General features: G+C 40.7%; 1 protein-coding gene across 2 annotated transcripts in view; it reads right to left on the minus strand.

Moving 5' to 3' along the window:
- rttn (rotatin) overlaps nucleotides 1–18,770 on the minus strand; it is a 316,401-nt gene that overhangs the window by 194,870 nt on the left and 102,761 nt on the right. For both annotated transcript variants that reach the window (XM_067981445.1, XM_067981444.1), the window contains exons 16-19: nucleotides 16,223–16,339; nucleotides 12,448–12,587; nucleotides 5,136–5,307; nucleotides 1,337–1,436 (exon numbers count right to left, since the gene is read on the minus strand). In XM_067981445.1, coding sequence (XP_067837546.1) covers nucleotides 1,337–1,436; nucleotides 5,136–5,307; nucleotides 12,448–12,587; nucleotides 16,223–16,339 — 529 coding nt within the window. The remainder of the gene's footprint in view (nucleotides 1–1,336; nucleotides 1,437–5,135; nucleotides 5,308–12,447; nucleotides 12,588–16,222; nucleotides 16,340–18,770) is intronic.

The raw sequence follows: 18,770 nt of genomic DNA on the forward strand, positions 1-18,770 counted from the left end.
GGATGTGGACATTGCTAACAAGGCCAGCCTTTATTGCCCATCACTAGTTGCCCTTGAGAAGGTGGTAGTGAGCCACTTTCTTGAAAGTCTGTGTTGTGAAGGTACTCCCACAGTGCTGTTAGGTACGGAGTTCCAGGATTTTGACCCAGCAACGGTGAAGGAACGATGATACATGTCCAAGTCAAGATGGTATGTGACTTAGAGGGGAACATGCAGGTGGTGTTGTTCCCATGCACCTGCTGCCCTTGTCCTTCTAGGTGGTGGAGGTCAAGGGTTTGGGAGGTGCTGTCGAAGAAGCCTTGGCGAGTTGCTGCAGTGCATCTTGTTGATAGTACACAGTGCGCTGGTGGTGGAGGGAGTGGTTATTTAATATGGTGGATGGGATACTGATCAAGTAGACAGCTTTGCCCTAGATGGTGTTGTGCTGCTTGAGTGTTGTTGCAGCTGCACCCATCCAGGCAAGAGGAGAGTATTCCATCACACTCCTGACTTGTGCTTTGTAGGTGGTAGAGGGGCTTTGGGAAATCAGGAGATGAGCCACTCACCACAGAATACCCAGCCTCTGACCTGCACCAGCAGCCATGACATTTATGTAGCTGGTCCAGTTCAGTTTTTGGTCGATGGTGACACCAGTGATGTTGGTAGTAGGGACTGCCATTGAATGTCAAAGTGATGTGGTTAGACTGTATCCTGTTGGAGATGGTCATTGCCTGGAACTTGTATGGCGCGAATGTTACTTGCCATTTATCAGGCCAAGCCTGGATGTTGTCCAGGTCTTGCTGCATGCGAGCATGGACTACTTCATTATCTGAGAAATTTCAACTACCAAAAGGTGTAACTAACTGAGAACTCCAGGCTTTGCCATTTTTAAACTTTTGTTTCCAATTTGGCAATGCTACCAAATAAATAATAGCAGCAAAGAGCTAATCTAATAGCTTTCACCGATTCTCCCCCCTCTTTTTTTCAACAATCTCCTCTGCTCCTTTCCTGAAGACATTTGACTACTTGTTGGGGTAAAGTTCTATGAGCTCCAGGCACCACGTTATATCGCACTTGAGTGGTCATTCTTCATGTATGAGCAGCCACAGTGGGTGCTATCAGGCTATTTAACCATTGGGCACCATCCCAATACTGTCCTCACCTGGGGCAAGATTTTGACTCTGAGCTGGGAAGGGGGTCGAATCGCGGATGGGAAACCCGGAAGTACGGGTTTTGCAGTACAATATATTTTAAATGAATGTCCCCAAAACAGACAAAACTGTTTCATGGGACGGGTCGTAAAAGTGTTACCATTTGAAAAATTATAGACAGCGCTGCATTGCATGGGAGCACTTACCTTGTGCCATTATAGCCAGTTGCTCTGCTGCAGATTTCCGGAGAGCCAGGTCAACAGTCTCCGAGATCAGTATTTCATACACTTTGCAAACACTATCACCCTAGGGCAAAAATGACAGTAGGATGATATTGCCCTCAAAATTCATTGATTTCTATGTTTAAATATGTCAATGAGAACATGCATGCAGAGCTGTGCATGAAAAAGGTATAATAATCATGCTCTGAAGGTTTCATCCACCTTCACTATCTATGGGGCTGCTGAAAAGTATATCAGGTTAAAACTGTAATTGTCCTCTAACATACTAATTATCGCTAAACAATATAAACAGATTACAGTTTTTGGCTGGCTATTAATAATTCATGAAACTGTGTATTTTTAAGCACCTTTACTCCATTGATATCTGGAATACAAGATACAGTATGTTGGAGTTCAAACGAGGTGCTGCAAAATGGTGAGATGATGCTTCATAGCTAGAGTCATCCTTCCCCACATTGAGTTCCACACTGATCTCGTCCATGCCATTGTGGATAGCTTCTGACTAGAGGCCAAGACCCTCTCCCCGTAGAAAGGTAAGAAAAGAAATAGACTGAGAGATAGGCCTGGATTTTTACTCAGAGCCATAGAAAGAGCGTACGGGAGGATTTACGGACGGGAAACTCAGAAGTACCGGTTCTCCGGACATCCTGCCCCTTTTGTTGTCAGGGCGTCTTTTAAATTTATTCAGCAAGTTTCCCACAAGATAGCCAGCCAGATAGACAGGCTGGCTGCCTTTCGGATGGGAAAGCAGCCAGGGAGTGGATGCCAGGTGAAGTCGGACATAGGGGAAGGAGGGGGGGTCACCCGATTGTGTGTATCGGATCGTGGCTTGTTGGGCCTGGAGGAAACACTCCTGCTCCTCTTGGCCCACAAGCAGTGCAATAAAAGCACTTACATGTTGAACCGGGCCTTCTCGCTTCCCCTTATGCGGCGAGAATCACGAAGCCCGGAATCCTGACCCCCAGGAATTAAAAATTTTAAAAAACTATTAAAATGGAGGCATGCATCCTCCTTAAAAGATTTTACTGACTGACCCGCCGCCTGAGAGTGGATAGTCGCCCGCTGTCGCCCGCTGCCGCCCCCCACCCACCTCTGTTAAAATGGGCGGGTTGGAGTAGAGTTTTACATTTCTTACCTTCCCACCGTCCCCAACCCACCCATCCTTGGGGATTAAATTTACCCCCATAGGGTAAGAAATAGAGCTATCTTCAGGCTGCTCTCTCGCATTATTGCAGAGATTCGTTGGCAGAGACCTGTGAGCAGCCACTCACAGGGAATGATATGTGGCACAGAAGATTTTGATAAGGAGAATATGTTTTAAAAAGAGCCTTGCTCTTCCCCACTGCAGGAAAGTTGGTTACTATCTACAATCTTTCAGATGAGCATCAGACAAGATTTCTGAGTGAAATTTTGTACAGTTCTGTGATCTGATCCAGCTTTTACAATGCAGTTTCTTGTGTAATTAAGTGTGCAGGGAGACTCAAGCTAGGAAAAGGAAGGGAAAAGGTGTCTTGAAATGAGCATTTCCACTCCCTCTCCGTGAGAAAAGGGTTAATTAGATGGTACTGCTATTGATTTCTTTTATATTAATTTCCCCCACCCTCCGCATGTCCCACCTCCCTGAATTCCAGTCAGACAGCTTTAGCTAATAACAAGTTACTGCACAGGCAGCATTTTAACTGATAGGAGGGGCAGCAGAGGCATACGGAAAGTCTTTGTTAGGAGACAGCTGCTTCAGCCCATAGATCTTGCAGCTGAGATAAGTGACGTGTTTGACCGTCAATTCGAGAAGTTACAATTTCAATAGCTCGGACTGCTAACTCCTCCGAGGACATTGATTAGGAATGCGGTCAAGTGCTATAACTGTCTCCGGTTGAATGTTTTGAGTGACAGCTCAGTCAAGATATGATAAAGAGTGGGGAGTGATTTTTGTTAAAACTTAAGTTATTTCAGCTAATTGAATGAGATAATGTAGAAATATGTGGATTGTCATGCAGCTAGAGTGAAAGAAAGGTTGAAAAAGTGAGTGTTAGAACAGTTACTTCAGAATTCAATGAGGTCTGATCAGCCGATGACCCCCCTTTCAAGCTCAAAAACTGTAACGCGGTGAATTCTCCGGTAACTCGTATTATCATAAGTGTGCTTTTAAGTATGTGTGTAATTATTATTAATAATCATTGTACGCTTAATTCTTATGATTGTCAATAAATGCCTTTGAATCTGATTATCTTGAGCAATTACTTATAAGTAAGAACATCCATTCCCTAACATCAGCACCATCCTCAAAACAATTAAACTGCAGATACAAGGAGACTTTCACTCCACTTTTCTGAAATTCCATAACAATGTTTCACATTCTGCCTCAGGTTGATAAGCAGCGTTACTTCATTTCGAAGCTTCACAGACCTCAAACTTTACCTAGGGATCTGAGTTCACACATCTACCCCACTAGGTTAATACAATGTCTATCTAACTGCATTAGTCTTTACCTTTAAGAGCTCTGTAGGGAGCATTCACTCCACCCAAAGTGCAGCCAAATGCGAAAAGCCCTATGACACAGATGCACCTAGACTTCCAAAAAGCATATGACAAAGTGCTGCACAAAAAGCTGCTACTTCGACTTAATACTGATGAGATTCAATGTAATGAGTAATAAATTGGCTGACTGGTAGGAAGCAGCAGATACTTCTTAGATGAGTGTTGCCAGAGAGGTGAAAGCGCTGAGCGGAGTGTTCTAGGAATCAGTGCTGGGACACCTACAGTTTCTAATTAACATTAACAAATAGGATTCAGAACCTCAATGCAACTGGTCAAACTCGCAGTTGGGGCAGCAGAATCTGAAGCACCCCAAGAACGACAAAATGAGTCACATAAAATATGTAAACATGCAGAACAACGGCAGATGAAATTTAAAATAGACAGGTGTAAAGGAGTGTGTGTGGTGCGGAGAAAAAAAATGAACGTCATAGGTACTCCAGCTAAGGGAGGAGTTGAAAGAGATCTAGAGGTATTAGTACCTCTGTTCAACATATCCAAACACTGTGGAGCAGCATGCGACAACCAAATAAAATGTTGATTTACATAGCCAAAACAAGTTGGAGGAAGTCGTGCGTAAAGGTGTACAATGCTCTTATTAGGTCACATGTTGAGTACAGGTCCAGTTCTAGTGACCGATACACAAGGGAGGCATTCAAGCCCTGGATGTGGTACAGAGAAGAGTCATGAAACCAATTTCTAGAGTTAAAGAACTGAGTTATGAAGAGAGACTAGGGAAACTTGAACTTTTTAGCCGCAAAAGGTAGCAACTGAGGTGATCTTTTTGTTGATGTATAATAGATTATAAACAGTATAGGAAACCTATATTCAGAACACTACTTTAGATTAAACTATGACAGCGGGACAAGGGAGCACAGATCCAAATTGGAGAGCAGCAAATTTAGGACTGAACTCAAGCAGTGATCATAAGCTTTGGAATCATTTGAAGGAGGAGGACTGCACTGTCTGACTGGGTGAATGAGAAACAATGAGCCAAATGGCCCTCCTCATCCATGTCTACGTTGTAATATGTAGCGTCGCTCCTATTTTCCTGTTACCTGTAACTTCACATTGTTATATTTTAGGAATTATTTGGCTAGAAAGAAGAACTTTAATGTCCAACTACATATGAACAATTAGAATCTTCACAAAGGTCATCAAAGGGATAAATATGTACTTTGTTTACGCATCCTGTATAGTTAGAAGAAACAAAATTATAGCTTCTCACCTTGAAAAAGGATTTGCCAGTGTCTTCTAACTGTAAATCAATAGATTTATCCAATATATACAAATTAGATGCACTGTTGAGTACACTTCCTTGTAATGCAGGCTGTTTATTGGAGGCTCCTTCTTCATTTACCAGGTACGACATCAAATGTGTAAGAGCTACAGAGCGCACTCTATTGAACAAATAGATAGAAAGATCAAATAATTCTTCAGAGTTAAAAACAAGAAGATTATATTGCCAAAAAAGTGATCACAGCTATCAGACCAGGCTAATTATAAATAAGGTAGCTAATGTTCTTGGTGCATGTCAAGTTTGGTACATAGGTAGAATAGGAGTGGAATCACTTCAGTTCAAAGCTGCCATTTTGATAATGATTTGATTTTAAAATTGGACTTGTGAATGAAATCGTTCTAGTTATTATTAGAACTATTGAACATACAACAGTAAATAAAAGGTGCTTTTTGTTTAGCTAAGTGCCTGACCTTTAACAGTTCAAATCATATTTGAACAATCGATTCAAAAGTGTTCAACTGCAAAAACTAGTAAAGATTATCTTGCCTTGTAGACTCATCCTTCAGCTTGGAGGATTGTGATTTTAACAGGAGAAATTGATGAGAATATTACTGTACGTGATTGTGAAGGGTTTAGATAAAGTAAATAAAGAGAAACTGTTCCCATTGGTGGAAAGGTCGAGAACCAGAGGACACAGATTTAAGGTGATTGGCAAAAGAACCAAAGGCAACTTGAGGAAAAACTTTATTATGCAGCAAGTAGTTATGATCTGAAATGCACTGCCTGAATGGGTGGTGGAAGCAGATTCAATCATAGAATCATAGAAAGTTACGGCACAGAAGGAGGCCATTCAGCCCATCGTGTCCGTGTACGCCGAAAAAGAGCTATCCAGCTTAATCCCACTTTCCAGCACTTGGCCTGTAGCCCTGTAGATTACGGCACTTCAAGTGCACATCCAAGTACTTTTTAAATGAGTTGAGGGTTTCTGGCTCTACCATCCTTTCAGGCAGTGAGTTCCAGACCCCCACCACCCTCTGGGTGAAAAATTTCTTCTCAGCTCCCATCTAATCCTTCTACCAATTACTTTAAATCTATGCCCACTGGTCACTGACCCCTCTGCTAAAAGAAATAGGTCCACCGTATCTCGTCCCGACTCTTCAATTATTCTCTTAAATTTCTCCTGTTAAAATCTCTATCCTCCAAGCTGAAGGATGAGTCTACAAGGCAAGATAATCTTTACTAGTTTTTGCAGTTGAACACTTTTGAATCGATTGTTCAAATATGATTTGAACTGTTGAAGGTCAGGCACTTAGCTAAACAAAAAGCACCTTTTATTTCCTCTTCTATGTTTAAGAGTCCTAATAATAACCAAAACAATTTCATTATGCTTCAATTAAATCTCCCCTCAGCCTCCTTTGTTCCAAAGAAAACAATCCCAGCTTATCCAATCTTTTCTCACAGCTAAAATTCTCCAGCCCTGACAACATCCTCATAAATCTCCTCTGTACCCTCTCTAGTGCAATCACATCTTTCCTGTAATGTGGTGACCAGAACTGTACGCAGTACTCAAGCTGTGGCCTAACCAATGTTTTATACAGTTCTAGCACAACCTCCCTGCTCTAATATTCTATGCCTCGGCTAATAAAGGAAAGTATTCCGTATCCCTTTTTAGCCACCTTATCTACCTATCCTGCTACCTCAGGGATCTGTGGACATGCACTCCAAGGTCCCTTTGTTCCTCTACACCTATCAGTATCCTCCCATTTATTGTGTACTCCCTTGCCTTGTTTGCCCTCCCCAAATGCATTACCTCACACTTCTCTGGATTGAATTCCATTTGCCACTTTTCTCCCCACCTGACCAATCCATTGATATCTTCCTGCAGTCTACAGCTTTCCTCCTCACTATCAACCACATGGCCAATTTTTGTATCATCTGCAAGCTTCTTGATCAAGCCCCCTACATTTAAGTCCATATCATTAATATATACCACAAAAAACAAGGGATCTAGTACTGAGCCTTGCGGGACCCCAGTGGGAACAGCCTTCCAGTCGTAAAAACACTTGTCAACCATTACCCTTTGCTTCCTGCCACTAAGCCAATTTTGGATCCAACTTGCCACTTTCCCTTGGATCCCATGGGCTTTTACTTTTTTGACCAGTCTGCTGAGTGGGACCTTGTCAGTAGCCTTGCTAAAATCCATGTACACTACATCAAACGCACTAGCCTTATCGACCCTGCTTGTTACCTGTTCAAAAAATTCAATCAAGTTAGTCAGACACAACCTTCCCTTAACAAATCCATGCTGACTGTCCTTGATTAACCCGAGCTTTTCCAAATGATGATTTATGCAGTCCCTCAGAATCGATTCCAATAATTTGCCCACCACCGAGGTTAGACTGACTGGCCTATAATTACTCGGTCTATCTCTTTTTCCCTTTTTAAACAACGGTACAACGTTAGCAGTCCTCCAATCCTCCGGCACCACGCCTCCCTTGCTTCTCTTAGCAGCCTGGGATAGATTTCATCCGAGCCTGGAGAGTTATCTACTTTCAAAGATGCTAAACCCCTTAAAATACTTCCTCTCTCGCTATGCTTATCCCATTCAATATTTCACACTCCTCCTCCTTAACTACAATCTCTGCATCGTCCCCCTCTTTTGTGAAGACAGACACAACGTATTCATTAAGAACGATACCCACATCATCCGCCTACACACATAGGTTATCTTTTCGGCCTCTAATAGGCCCTACTCTTTCCTTAGTTATCCTCTTGCTCTTTATGTATTTATAAAACATTTTTGGGTTTTCTTTAATTTTACTTGCCAGTACTTCTTCATGCTCTCTCTTTGCTTTCCTAATCTTCTTTTTAATTTCACCCCGGAATATTCTATACTCCTCTAGGCTTTCTGCAGTATTGAGCTCTTGGTGTCTGACATAAGCTTCCCTTTTTTGCCTTATCTTACCCTGTATGCTCTTTGTGGGAACACATTTACTCTGAACCCCTTGAATCTCCCCCTTGAATGCCTCCCACTGTTCTGACACTGATTTACCTTCAAGTAGCAGTTTCTAGTCCACTTTTGCTAAATCACTTCCCAGCCTTGTAAAATTGGCCTTTCCCCAATTTAGAATATTTACTCCTGTTCTTTGTCCTTTTCCATAACTATGCTAAATCTAACTGAATTATGATCACTATCACCAAAATGCTTTCCGACTGATATTCCTTCCACCTGCCCAGCTTCATTCTCTAAAACTAAATCCAGAACTGCCCCCCCACCCCTGTTGCGCCCTCTATACCTTTTGCACTGATTGCATCCCAGTTAATATTAGGGTCGTTGAAATCCCCTACTATTACTGCCCTATTGTTTTTGCACTTCTCAGAAATTTGCCTACATATTTGCTCTTCTATCTCCCTCTGACTGTTTGGGGGTCTATAGTACACTCCAAGCAGTGTAACTACCCCTTTTTTGTTCTTTAGCTCAACCCATATGGCCTCATTTGATGATCCTTCTAACATATCATCTCACAGCCGTAATTATTTCTTTAACCAATATGGCCACCCCCCCACCCTTTTGTATCCCCCTCTTTATCTCGTCTGAAAACCCTGTAACCAGGAACATTGAGCTGTGGCTTTCAAAAAGGAATTTGATAAATACTTGAAGGGAAAACATTTGCAGGGCTACGGTGAAAGAGCGGGGGAATGGGACTAACTGGATTGCTCTTACAAAGAGCCGACACGGGTTCAAAGGGCTGAACGGCCTCCTTCTGTGCTGTAACCATTCTATGATTCTATGACTCTATGTGTAAAATGGAGAATGTACAAGTTTATGAAGAACAAGATTTCAGTTCAGATATTGCAGGATTTTGCATAGGGTTAGATTTCTAAATCATTCACAAGAGACAGGAAATGCAAGGATGCTCTCCAACTTCTTCAGTTACTCCAGTGGGTAATCTAATAGGAACTTGGCATCAGACTCATGTTGACGAGAAATTGCAGCTACTCCAAAATAACTGCAAATTCTCAAGAGAAAACAATGTTCTAAGCACCACAGAACATTCCTTCATTTGGTATCAAAAGTATGTTTAGTAGAATTTCCTGGCTGCCATCATTCCCTACCACTTTGAACAGTAAGCCATTAGTTTCTCTCCTTTTCAGTAGCAAAGCTGTCAAGGAGAGGTTAATAGCACATCAGGCCATCTAGCTGTGATGGAAGGTCCTGTATGTGAGACACATGAAAACCATATTTTTGTGGGCCAGTGTGGGGTTATGACAGTTACGCTGGTGACCTTTACCTGAGGATTCTGTAAATGAGAGAGAATGGAGCGAAGGCAAAAAGAAATATTCCATTTCATGAAATGCGACACAATTCAGATTCCAAGTTCAGGGATCTCAATTTCTGGAACAGAGAGCCAGTGAACATCTTGTTGTAAAACACCAGGAAGAACTGCAGCTCCAGAAAACGCCACATCTTAAACAGGCCAATGATCACCTCTGAGTACAGAGTCCATTTGCGAGGATTATTTAGATTCCGGCTGAGAAGCAGACAAATGCTAAATTGATAGGATTATGGTCGGGATCACAAAAGGGATCCAGTACAAAAACACAATTTTTGTCACAGCTTGATAAAGGTAATGAATGAAATCAAGCTCCCTTTGTGGCTGGGCCCAAATAGTGTCAGCAGCTGTACCAAAATAAATGAGCCAAGGTTAGAGTGGCGACTAGTGACCATCACAGTCATATTCATAGAAGGTGACATAGATCAACCTGAACTGACGTCCATGAGAACCTTTCAGTTGAGGTTGGTCTGTGGTCAAGACTTACGCTAATTTATAATGACCTGCCGTCACAAAAAACGTGACTAATTTCCACAAATGGCTGATGCCCAAAGTGTCCCTATATACAACAGAAGAGCATCAAATAGGCATTCCTCAAAAATGCCTTAAAGGGTGGCTCCCCTATTATTCTCACCACAGGCATCCTTGAGCTATAACATGTGGGGATACTGGAATGTAGAAGAAATTAGATAACCTCAGAATTTCAACCATTTAACTAGCGCACTGCCAATGCAGAAGTAAAGTGGCTCCTTTATCTAGAACCGGATCCCATATCTGTAATAAATCGATGAAGGACAAACCAATAATACAAATCATATCTGGCTAGAGATTTGCGTCAAATACTCCCAATCTAGTCAATTTCTTGTAATGGCTGTGGAATGCTATTATAGCACAAGAAAAGATCCCGTTATTCTTTGCCAAAAGTAAAATATTGCGGGGATGCTGGAAATCTGAAATAAAAACAGAAGATGCTGGAAATACTCAGCAAGTCAGGCAGTGTCTGTGGAGAAAAAAAGTTAACGTTTCAGGTCAATGACCCTTCGTCAGAACTGGAAGTTGAAGATTAAACAGTTTTTAAGCAAGTACAGAGCCAGGAAAAGGGGGGAGAAAGGGGAGGGGAGGAAAGAACAAAAGAGAAGGTCTGTGATAGGGTGAGGGCAGGAGTGATTAAATGACAAAAGGGATGATGGTGTAAGGCAAGGAGGGTGGTAATGGGACAAGTAAAGAAACAAAAGATAGGTCTAGAGGAGCTGTAAATGGGAAGATCAGAACCATTACCAGCACTTGCTCTCTGAAAAAAAATGTGAGTAGTGGTTATGATTTGAAGTTATTGAAATCAACATGGAGTCCAGAAGGTTGTAAATTGATTATTCTTTGCGATGTGTTGTAGCCTTAACCCTGCATGGCACTTGTGTTTTGTCATTGCTGTTGGAACTGTCATTTTACCTCCATTGCTTCTCTCAGTTTTACTATTATTAGATTTCTATGTGCAGTATACTCTTTGACAAAGTGCCTTTTATCTTATTGTTAACTTCACATATCTCTTTTAGAGATTATAGTTGATTTAAACTGGCATAGAAATGTAATTTTATGTTCAAGCATTGTCTGAACAACTATTAAAAAACTGAGGGAGGAATAAACTATCTTCATACTTTCTTCCTACAAATAAACTGTGAAATTTTTCATTCCATCTGGACACAGGATGAAAGGTAAATTGCTACTATTGAAAAACAATGAAAAGTTTCACCCCAACCTGTATTAACTTCCTATGTTCCTCCATTTACCAGCTGAGAAGCCTGGCAAGTGAGTTGCTCCTACACTTCTACAATCAATGAAGCACCATAGCTGGTTATTTGGAGGTGTTCTGGAGATCCCCTTGTCATGTGGGGAAGCACCTTGCCTACAAAATGGCACCTCACTCAGATAGGATAGTGAGATTGGGAGCCAGCATGTGGCCTATTGTGCTTACCAACATCTTACAGCTCAATCGTGCAGCATGTTCGTACAACACAAACTGTGCCACAACTCTACCACAACAAGATCTTTACTCATTCATTTTCTTTATTTTTTTGTATAGTTACACAAAAATTTTGTAGGTTATCAATAAAATATTAGCATTTATATGTTACTCTGACAAAGGATGCTAAAGATTTAATTGTAATATAAAAGTATTACTTTCCAAACAGTAGAATCTAGCATATGCTTCATGCTGTTGAAATTATCTGGCATGACTGAGTTCTTTCTAACTGTTTCAATATTTCTCCCAACAATAATCCAAGAAATGTTGTGCATTGCTGTAACTCAGTTTTGATTTAATGAAATCACACCAAAGAAAGTAGAAAAAGGAAGTGCATTTTTATAGCGCCATTCCCGACGTCTGGACATTCCAAAGAGCTTCACAACCAACAAAGTACTTCTACATAGAATTTTACAGCACAGAAACAGGCCATTCAGCCCAACAGATCTATACCAGTGTTTATGCTCCACACGAGCCTCCTCCCTCCACCTTACTTCATCTCACCCTATCAACATATCTTTTAATGAAGTCACTGTTGTAACTTAGGGAAACACAGTAGCCAATTTGTGTACAGCAAGGTCCCACAAACAACAATGACCAGATAATCTGTTTTAGTAGTTTTGATTGAGGGATAACTATTGGCCAGGACACAAAGACATCTCCTCTGGTTTTCTTTGAATAGTACCATGGGATCACTAAAAACAGATTAACTGGTCATGTGTGTTTGTGGGACCTTGCAGTGTATATATTAGTTGTCGCATTTTCCTACAATACAACGGACTTCAAAAGTTCTTCATTGGCTGTGAAGTGCTTTAGGTATGCCCTGAGGACATGAAAGGCGCTATATAAATGCAACTTCTTTCTTTTTCTAATTTGCTGAAGTTTACAGGGTTGCATCTCAGTATAATGTAAGAGTGACTTCTTTTAAAATAAATTAAAATATGCTTACAAATGTTGTTTGCTCATAAAAAGTCGAAGAGATGCACGAATCCTGGCTGTCCTCGATAGAATGCCAGAAGTCGCTTCATTGCATGGCTCACTCAGTGCAAGGATGCAGCTTCCTAGTGGGCCTTCTGTAGTTGCAAAGCCCTACAAAAACCACAGAACACAATAATGTGTGGGGATACTTCAAACTGTAACAATAAACTTTTTTGACTCAAAAGGCAGATGTTCTTAACTGTGACATTTAAATCAGTAGCTTTTCTGTGATATATCCCATCCTAATGAACTAACAATATTTGTACTTTTATAGGAGCACAAAGCAACATTTTCAAACTGCACGTGTACAAAACGATCCCATGTCAAGATACAATGATATAACAAAGGAAGTGATCTGCCAAACCATCTGCATTTAGTCGGGGCATCCAAGGTTTCTGAGAAGTTGTACCAATCAGGAAAGGGGTACAACCCAAAACCCAATGAGACATATTAAGGTTGACCATCTTTATGAACTGTGGTCAAACCCCATCCAAATCACAATGGGGGAAGAGGACAAAATACCAGCAGTACAAGGGAGCTTAAAACAAATTCAAAAGGCAGGGGGTGGAGTGGGATTTAGTGGATTTAATATAGATAACAAAAATGGTATGGAGAAAATAATGGGACTTAAGATAGACAAATTTTCAAGATCTGATGGTTTCCACTGCAAAAGAAATAGGTGAGGAAATTGCAGATGCATTAGTCATAATTTTCCAAAGCTCTCTAGATTCAGCAATTGTGCCTTTAAAATCAGAAAATAGCAAATATCATTCCATTGTTTAAAAACGGAGGGAGGGAGGGAAAAAACAGATAACTACAGACATTGACAGTTTAACATCAATTGTAGGGAAATTCCTGGACTGAGCACTTAAACAAGTATGAGCTGATCAAAGAGAGTCAGCATGGATTTCTGAAGGGTAGGTCATGTCTAACTAATCCAGTTAAATTTTTTTGAGGTCACCAGCATGGTAGGTAGTGTCTATGGATGTTGTCCATATGGGCTTCCAGAAGGTCTGATAAGGTTCTGCATAAGAGATTATTAGCATAAATAAGAACCATGGAATTGGAGGTAACCTTGTGACATGTGCTGATAATTAGTTGGAAGGTAGGAGACATGGAGTAGGGGTAAAGGGTACATTCTCCGATTGGCAGGATGTGACAAGTGGTGATTCCCCCAGCGATCAGTACGGGGACCTCAGCTTTTCACCATATATGAATGACTTGGATGAAGGAAGAGAGTTGTATATCCATGTTTACAGATGACACTAAATTAGGAGGTACAGTAAGTTGTGTAGATAGGAGGAAGTTACAAAGAGACATAGACAGGGTAAGTATGTGGGCAAAACTATGAGAAATGGAGTTAAATGTGGGGAGTATGAGGTCATCCTCTTTGGATCTCAGAAAGACAAATCAAAATATTTTCTAAACGATGAGAGACTAGGAGCTGTAGAGGAGCAAAGGGATTAATGTGTCTATGCACACAAACCATTAAAAGTTAGTGTACAGATACAAAAAGCAATCAAAAAGGCTAATGGAATGTTGGTTTTTGTTTCAAGGGGATTGGAATACAAAAGTGAGGCAGTGATGCTTCAGCTGTGCAGAGCCTAAGTCAGACCCTATCTGGAGTACTGCATTCTGTTCTGGGCACTGGGCCTCAGGAAAGATACATTGGCCTTGGAAGGGGTGCAGTGCAGATACACCAGAATGTTTCTGGGGTTGAGGGTTATATTATGAGGACATAAATTTGGCTTGTATTCCTTTGAGTTTAGAAGGTTGAGGGGTAATTTAATAGAGGTATTTAAAATCATTAAGGGATTTTATAGGGTACATAAAGAGAAAAAATTTCCTTTGGTGGAGGAATCCAGAACAAGGCGGCATAATCTTAAAATTAGAGCTCGGCAATTTAGGAATGAAATGAAGAAGCACTTTTTCACACAAAGGGTAGTGGAAATCAGAAACTTGCTCCCCCAAAAGGTTGTGAATGCTGGGCTGATTGACATTTTCAGGACTGAGATCGATAGACTTTTGTTAGGGAAGGATATCAAGGGATATGGAGCAAAAGCAGGTAAATGGAATTAAGGTACAGATCAGCCATGATCTATATTGAATGGTGTGGAGATGCCGGTGATGGACTGGGGTTGACAATTGTAAATAATTTTACAACACCAAGTTATAGTCCAGCAATTTTATTTTAAATTCACAAGCTTTCGGAGGCTTCCTCCTTCGTCAGGTGAACGATGTGAAAATGAAATCCTCGAAATGAAATCGCATTTATAATTCACAGAACAATGCTTGGTGAGTACAGACAGTTTTTTCAACTGCCCGTTGCCAAGGCAATCAGTGTGCAGACAGACAGGTGTTACCTGCCAGGTCTCACAGAATTCTGTGACAACTGTCTGTACTCACCAAGCATTGTTCTGTGATTTATATTGAATGGCGAAGCAGACTTGAGGGGCTTAATACCTATTCCTGTTCCTTTGTAAGTGGTAGTCAAAATAACTCAGATGAGATAGTATGCAAATGACAGTAAGCACACCTCAGTAACAGGAAGTGGAATAACAACTATTAGAGGACAATGAAAATAGTCATAAAAGTGGGGTTCTTACATCCTAATTATCAGTTCAAGTGCAACATATATGCTGATAGTGGTGTTTCTCACACACATGAAACAGAAGTTGCATAACCAGCCTATTTTTCTGAAGTCCAGGTTAACAATTCCACTGACATGTACAATTTTGAGTACCTCGATGCCATTAAATAGCAACAGATGAAAGTACAAGGAAATAATGGGAGAAAAAAAAATCACAAAACTATAGTTTAAATATCCTAGGAACAGTATTAATTAATTATTCAGGACTGAATTTTGCCACGTTACAAGCTGGGATTGTTATAAAATAAGAACAGAAAATGCTGGAAACACTAAGCAAGTCGGGTAGCATTTGTAAAGAAAGGAATGCATTTTCTGTTTTTGCTTCAGATTTCCAACATCTGCAATATTTTATTTTCTGTGAACACTGTGGTTGTGTGCAGTTCCATTCTTTCTGTAGACTTGATAAATTTGTGACATCAGAAAACTCATCTAAGGTATTCTGTCTAATAAGTGGAATTCACGGGAAAAATGTTGAGTTTAAAATATAACTGCTTGTGTGCCACATGTAGCCCAGTTTTTCATACAATATTTGGTTGACCCTGGCCACAAAGAGTGGGCCATTCAGCTGCTCTCCCTTGCTCACTGATGCACCACAAGTTATATGGGCTGAAGTGAAATCCAAAAAAAAGCATTGCAGTAAAATGTATGCACTGCAACGCGGTGCAAATGTTGTTTTGGAAGGGAACTCTGCTGCAAGTGGTGAACTTCTGCACAAGTATCCACTGAAACTTACTGAATATAAATGGCCTGTGGCAAATTTAAGCATTATATTCTAATGTCAAAAAAGTTTGTCTCTTGTTCTGCAACCTGAGTCTAATAAGAGTTGCATATTTAATTCCCCTCATCGAAGATGAGTAAATAACGTGGCAACATGTGATGCATTGAAGTAAATGAGAATACAGTGGCAAGGCTTCTATGTTAGATGTAGTGAAGCTCATGGATCAAAGTATTAGGCAGATAAGGAAACACACTGGTTCACTGGGGTGCAAAGTCCATTTATGGTAATGGCCATCAAAACTGAACCCAAGTGGTATATCTCTTGTAAAAACCTAAAACTTGAACAGGTTTGACTTCACAATCATATAGTTAAACCTACCTGCAGAACTGGAATCACAGGATATAAAGCTTCAATTAACTTGTTCCAGCTTAAAGTGCTCATAACCAGGCGTCCCTGCATTAAGTAAATGAGGATGTCCTTTGCAGCACTGTTCACCTGTAGGATAATAGAGAAACGTGTTGTTAATGATAATAAAAAATTTATCCACACTTTCTCAGCAAATCGACCATGAAAAACAAGACAAGGCATGATGTGTTTTAGGTTTTAAGAAGGCTTTTGAGGGAAGAGAAAGAGGTAGCAAGGTAGAGGGGTTTAAGCTTTCCAGAGCATGGGGTCAAGACAGTTTGAGGCTCTTCTGTGAAGATTGAATGGAGGGTGCAATACAAAGAGAAGCTAAAGACAAGAAGCCAGGGCTCATGCTGGAACATAGAGCTGAAGGAAAAGCAGAGGTATGAAGCCACAGGGGGATCTGTGGATGAGGACAAAGATTCTGAAATCAATGCACTGGGGGATGGGGAGTCAACAAAGGTTGCTGAGGACAGGGGAGATAGGGAAGCTGGACTTAATGTGGAATAGGGTGCAGGTGTGGAGTGTTAGGGAAGTTTCAATTTGTGAAGGACAGCACCCAAAAGGCTAGCAAGGACAGCATTGAAGTAATTGAGTGTAGCATTAGCCAGGGTGTGGCTAATAGTTCCTGCGGTAGCAGAGGCGAGAAAAGAGCGTAGGTGGGAGAGGCTGTGGAAATGGTAATACATGATCTTTGTGGTGACTAGGACATGGAGTTTACAGTTCGGCTCAGGGCCGGACATTGAGATTGTACAATGCCAGGCTCATCCAAAGCAGGCAAGTGGGGAGAGGAACAGAATAGGGGCTAAAGGTGCTGAAGCTGGTGGAAGCTCAACAGCATTGGTTAGGCTTTAGTGTTGCTGATGTTGAATTTGAAGGAAGTTTTTGCTTTTCCAGAATTTGATGTCCACTAAATAGTTGGAGCTCAAAGATGATCAGGATGTCAAGGGTAGCAACAAGAAGAGTTGGGTGGTGTCAGCATACATGTGTAAGTGGATCCCATGCATAGTAATCTCCCTCCTGCTTAGGTCTGACTCCCAACTATGAAGCACCCTGGGACATTTTGCTATGTGAAAGGTAAATCATAAATGCAAGATGTTCCTCTTACAAATCAATTCAATAGAAAGATTGACAAAACACTAAATCTATTGATTACGTAAGTCAATAAATAATTGAAAACTGATTTCTCTCCTGGTTTGACTCCATCATAGTTTACTACAGAAGTACAAACAAAAAATATGGAAAATGCTGGAAATATGACATTTTAAAAACACAGAAAATACTGGAAAAACACAGATCCATTAACATTTAAAAAGATAGACTAACATTGCAGAAATCATAGAACATCTATTCTCTTTTCAGATGCTGACACACCTGCTGTGCACACCCAGCATTTTCAGTTTTTACTTCAGAAATAGTTTCTCTTCATCTTTTGACTCGGGGTCACAAAATTATCAATAAATTAAACATCTCCTCTTCTCTAAAAGCGAACTAAATCAGTAATCAATTGAAAAATAATCTTTACATCTCCCTCCTGATTCCATCAATAATTAAGTATCTCTATGAGATTAATGATGTCTCCCTTTATTTCCAATTAATTCTACAACCAATTAGTAAATAATTGTCCCTTAGTTCCAACAAACAAGTATTTTCTCTAGTGATTAAATAATTATTCCCTGGATTTGAATAAATTGCTAAATGCTTTAAATGAGCAAATCAAAATCGTTGCTTGGTATCCTAGTATTTTAATATTGCCACCTATCATTTCTTCGATTTTTGTTTTCGTTTTATGGACGACACAAATTGTTGGTACAATATAGTTCACTTACTGTCGCCTATATTTAATAAATTTGTCATTTTCCTTTTTGTTGCTGTCAGACAATACAAGCAGTCATAAAAGTCAGCTCTGTATGGCTCAGGTGAATTAACCAAATAAATTGGCCAACAAAGAAATATTGATTCAGTTTTTATGTACTTTCCTGTTGAAGTTGAATTCTTTATCTTTGCATCAGTAGGCTGAGTCTGACGAGGTCTCCTCGGTTTAATGCTCTTCCATTTCTAAATCCCTCCTACCTCCACTTCAGGCTATAGTGCCATGGCCAATTACTACCCCATTTTCCAGTTCTTCCCCTCGCATCCTATTTCTCCCCAATCAATCTGCAGCTTTTGTGGATTCTCCTCATCTTGTAAATCCATTTTGAGTTTATGCACATTTTCCTTAAGAAGGAGATAAATCTACTCTATTACACCTGAACAAAGTAAGTCGAAGTTAAGCTGTTATGTGGAAAGAAGCGTAAACCCCCTCCAACAAGCGCGAGGAGCTTATGGACTTCGTCACTAAGATTGAGACCATCCGTTCAGCTGCCTCTGCCGCTTCCCTCCCTTCCCTTAGTCCACCAAGCCAAACTTACGCTAAGGATCCCCCCTACCCTAGCTCCGAACTCGCAGCTTTCTCTATTTTCTCTCCTCTCCCCACTCATCTTGTCCATACGACCCACTGTCTGCTCCCTCAAACCTATTT

Source organism: Heptranchias perlo, chromosome 3 (genome assembly GCF_035084215.1).
Source record: "Heptranchias perlo isolate sHepPer1 chromosome 3, sHepPer1.hap1, whole genome shotgun sequence".
Lineage (NCBI taxonomy): Eukaryota > Metazoa > Chordata > Chondrichthyes > Hexanchiformes > Hexanchidae > Heptranchias > Heptranchias perlo.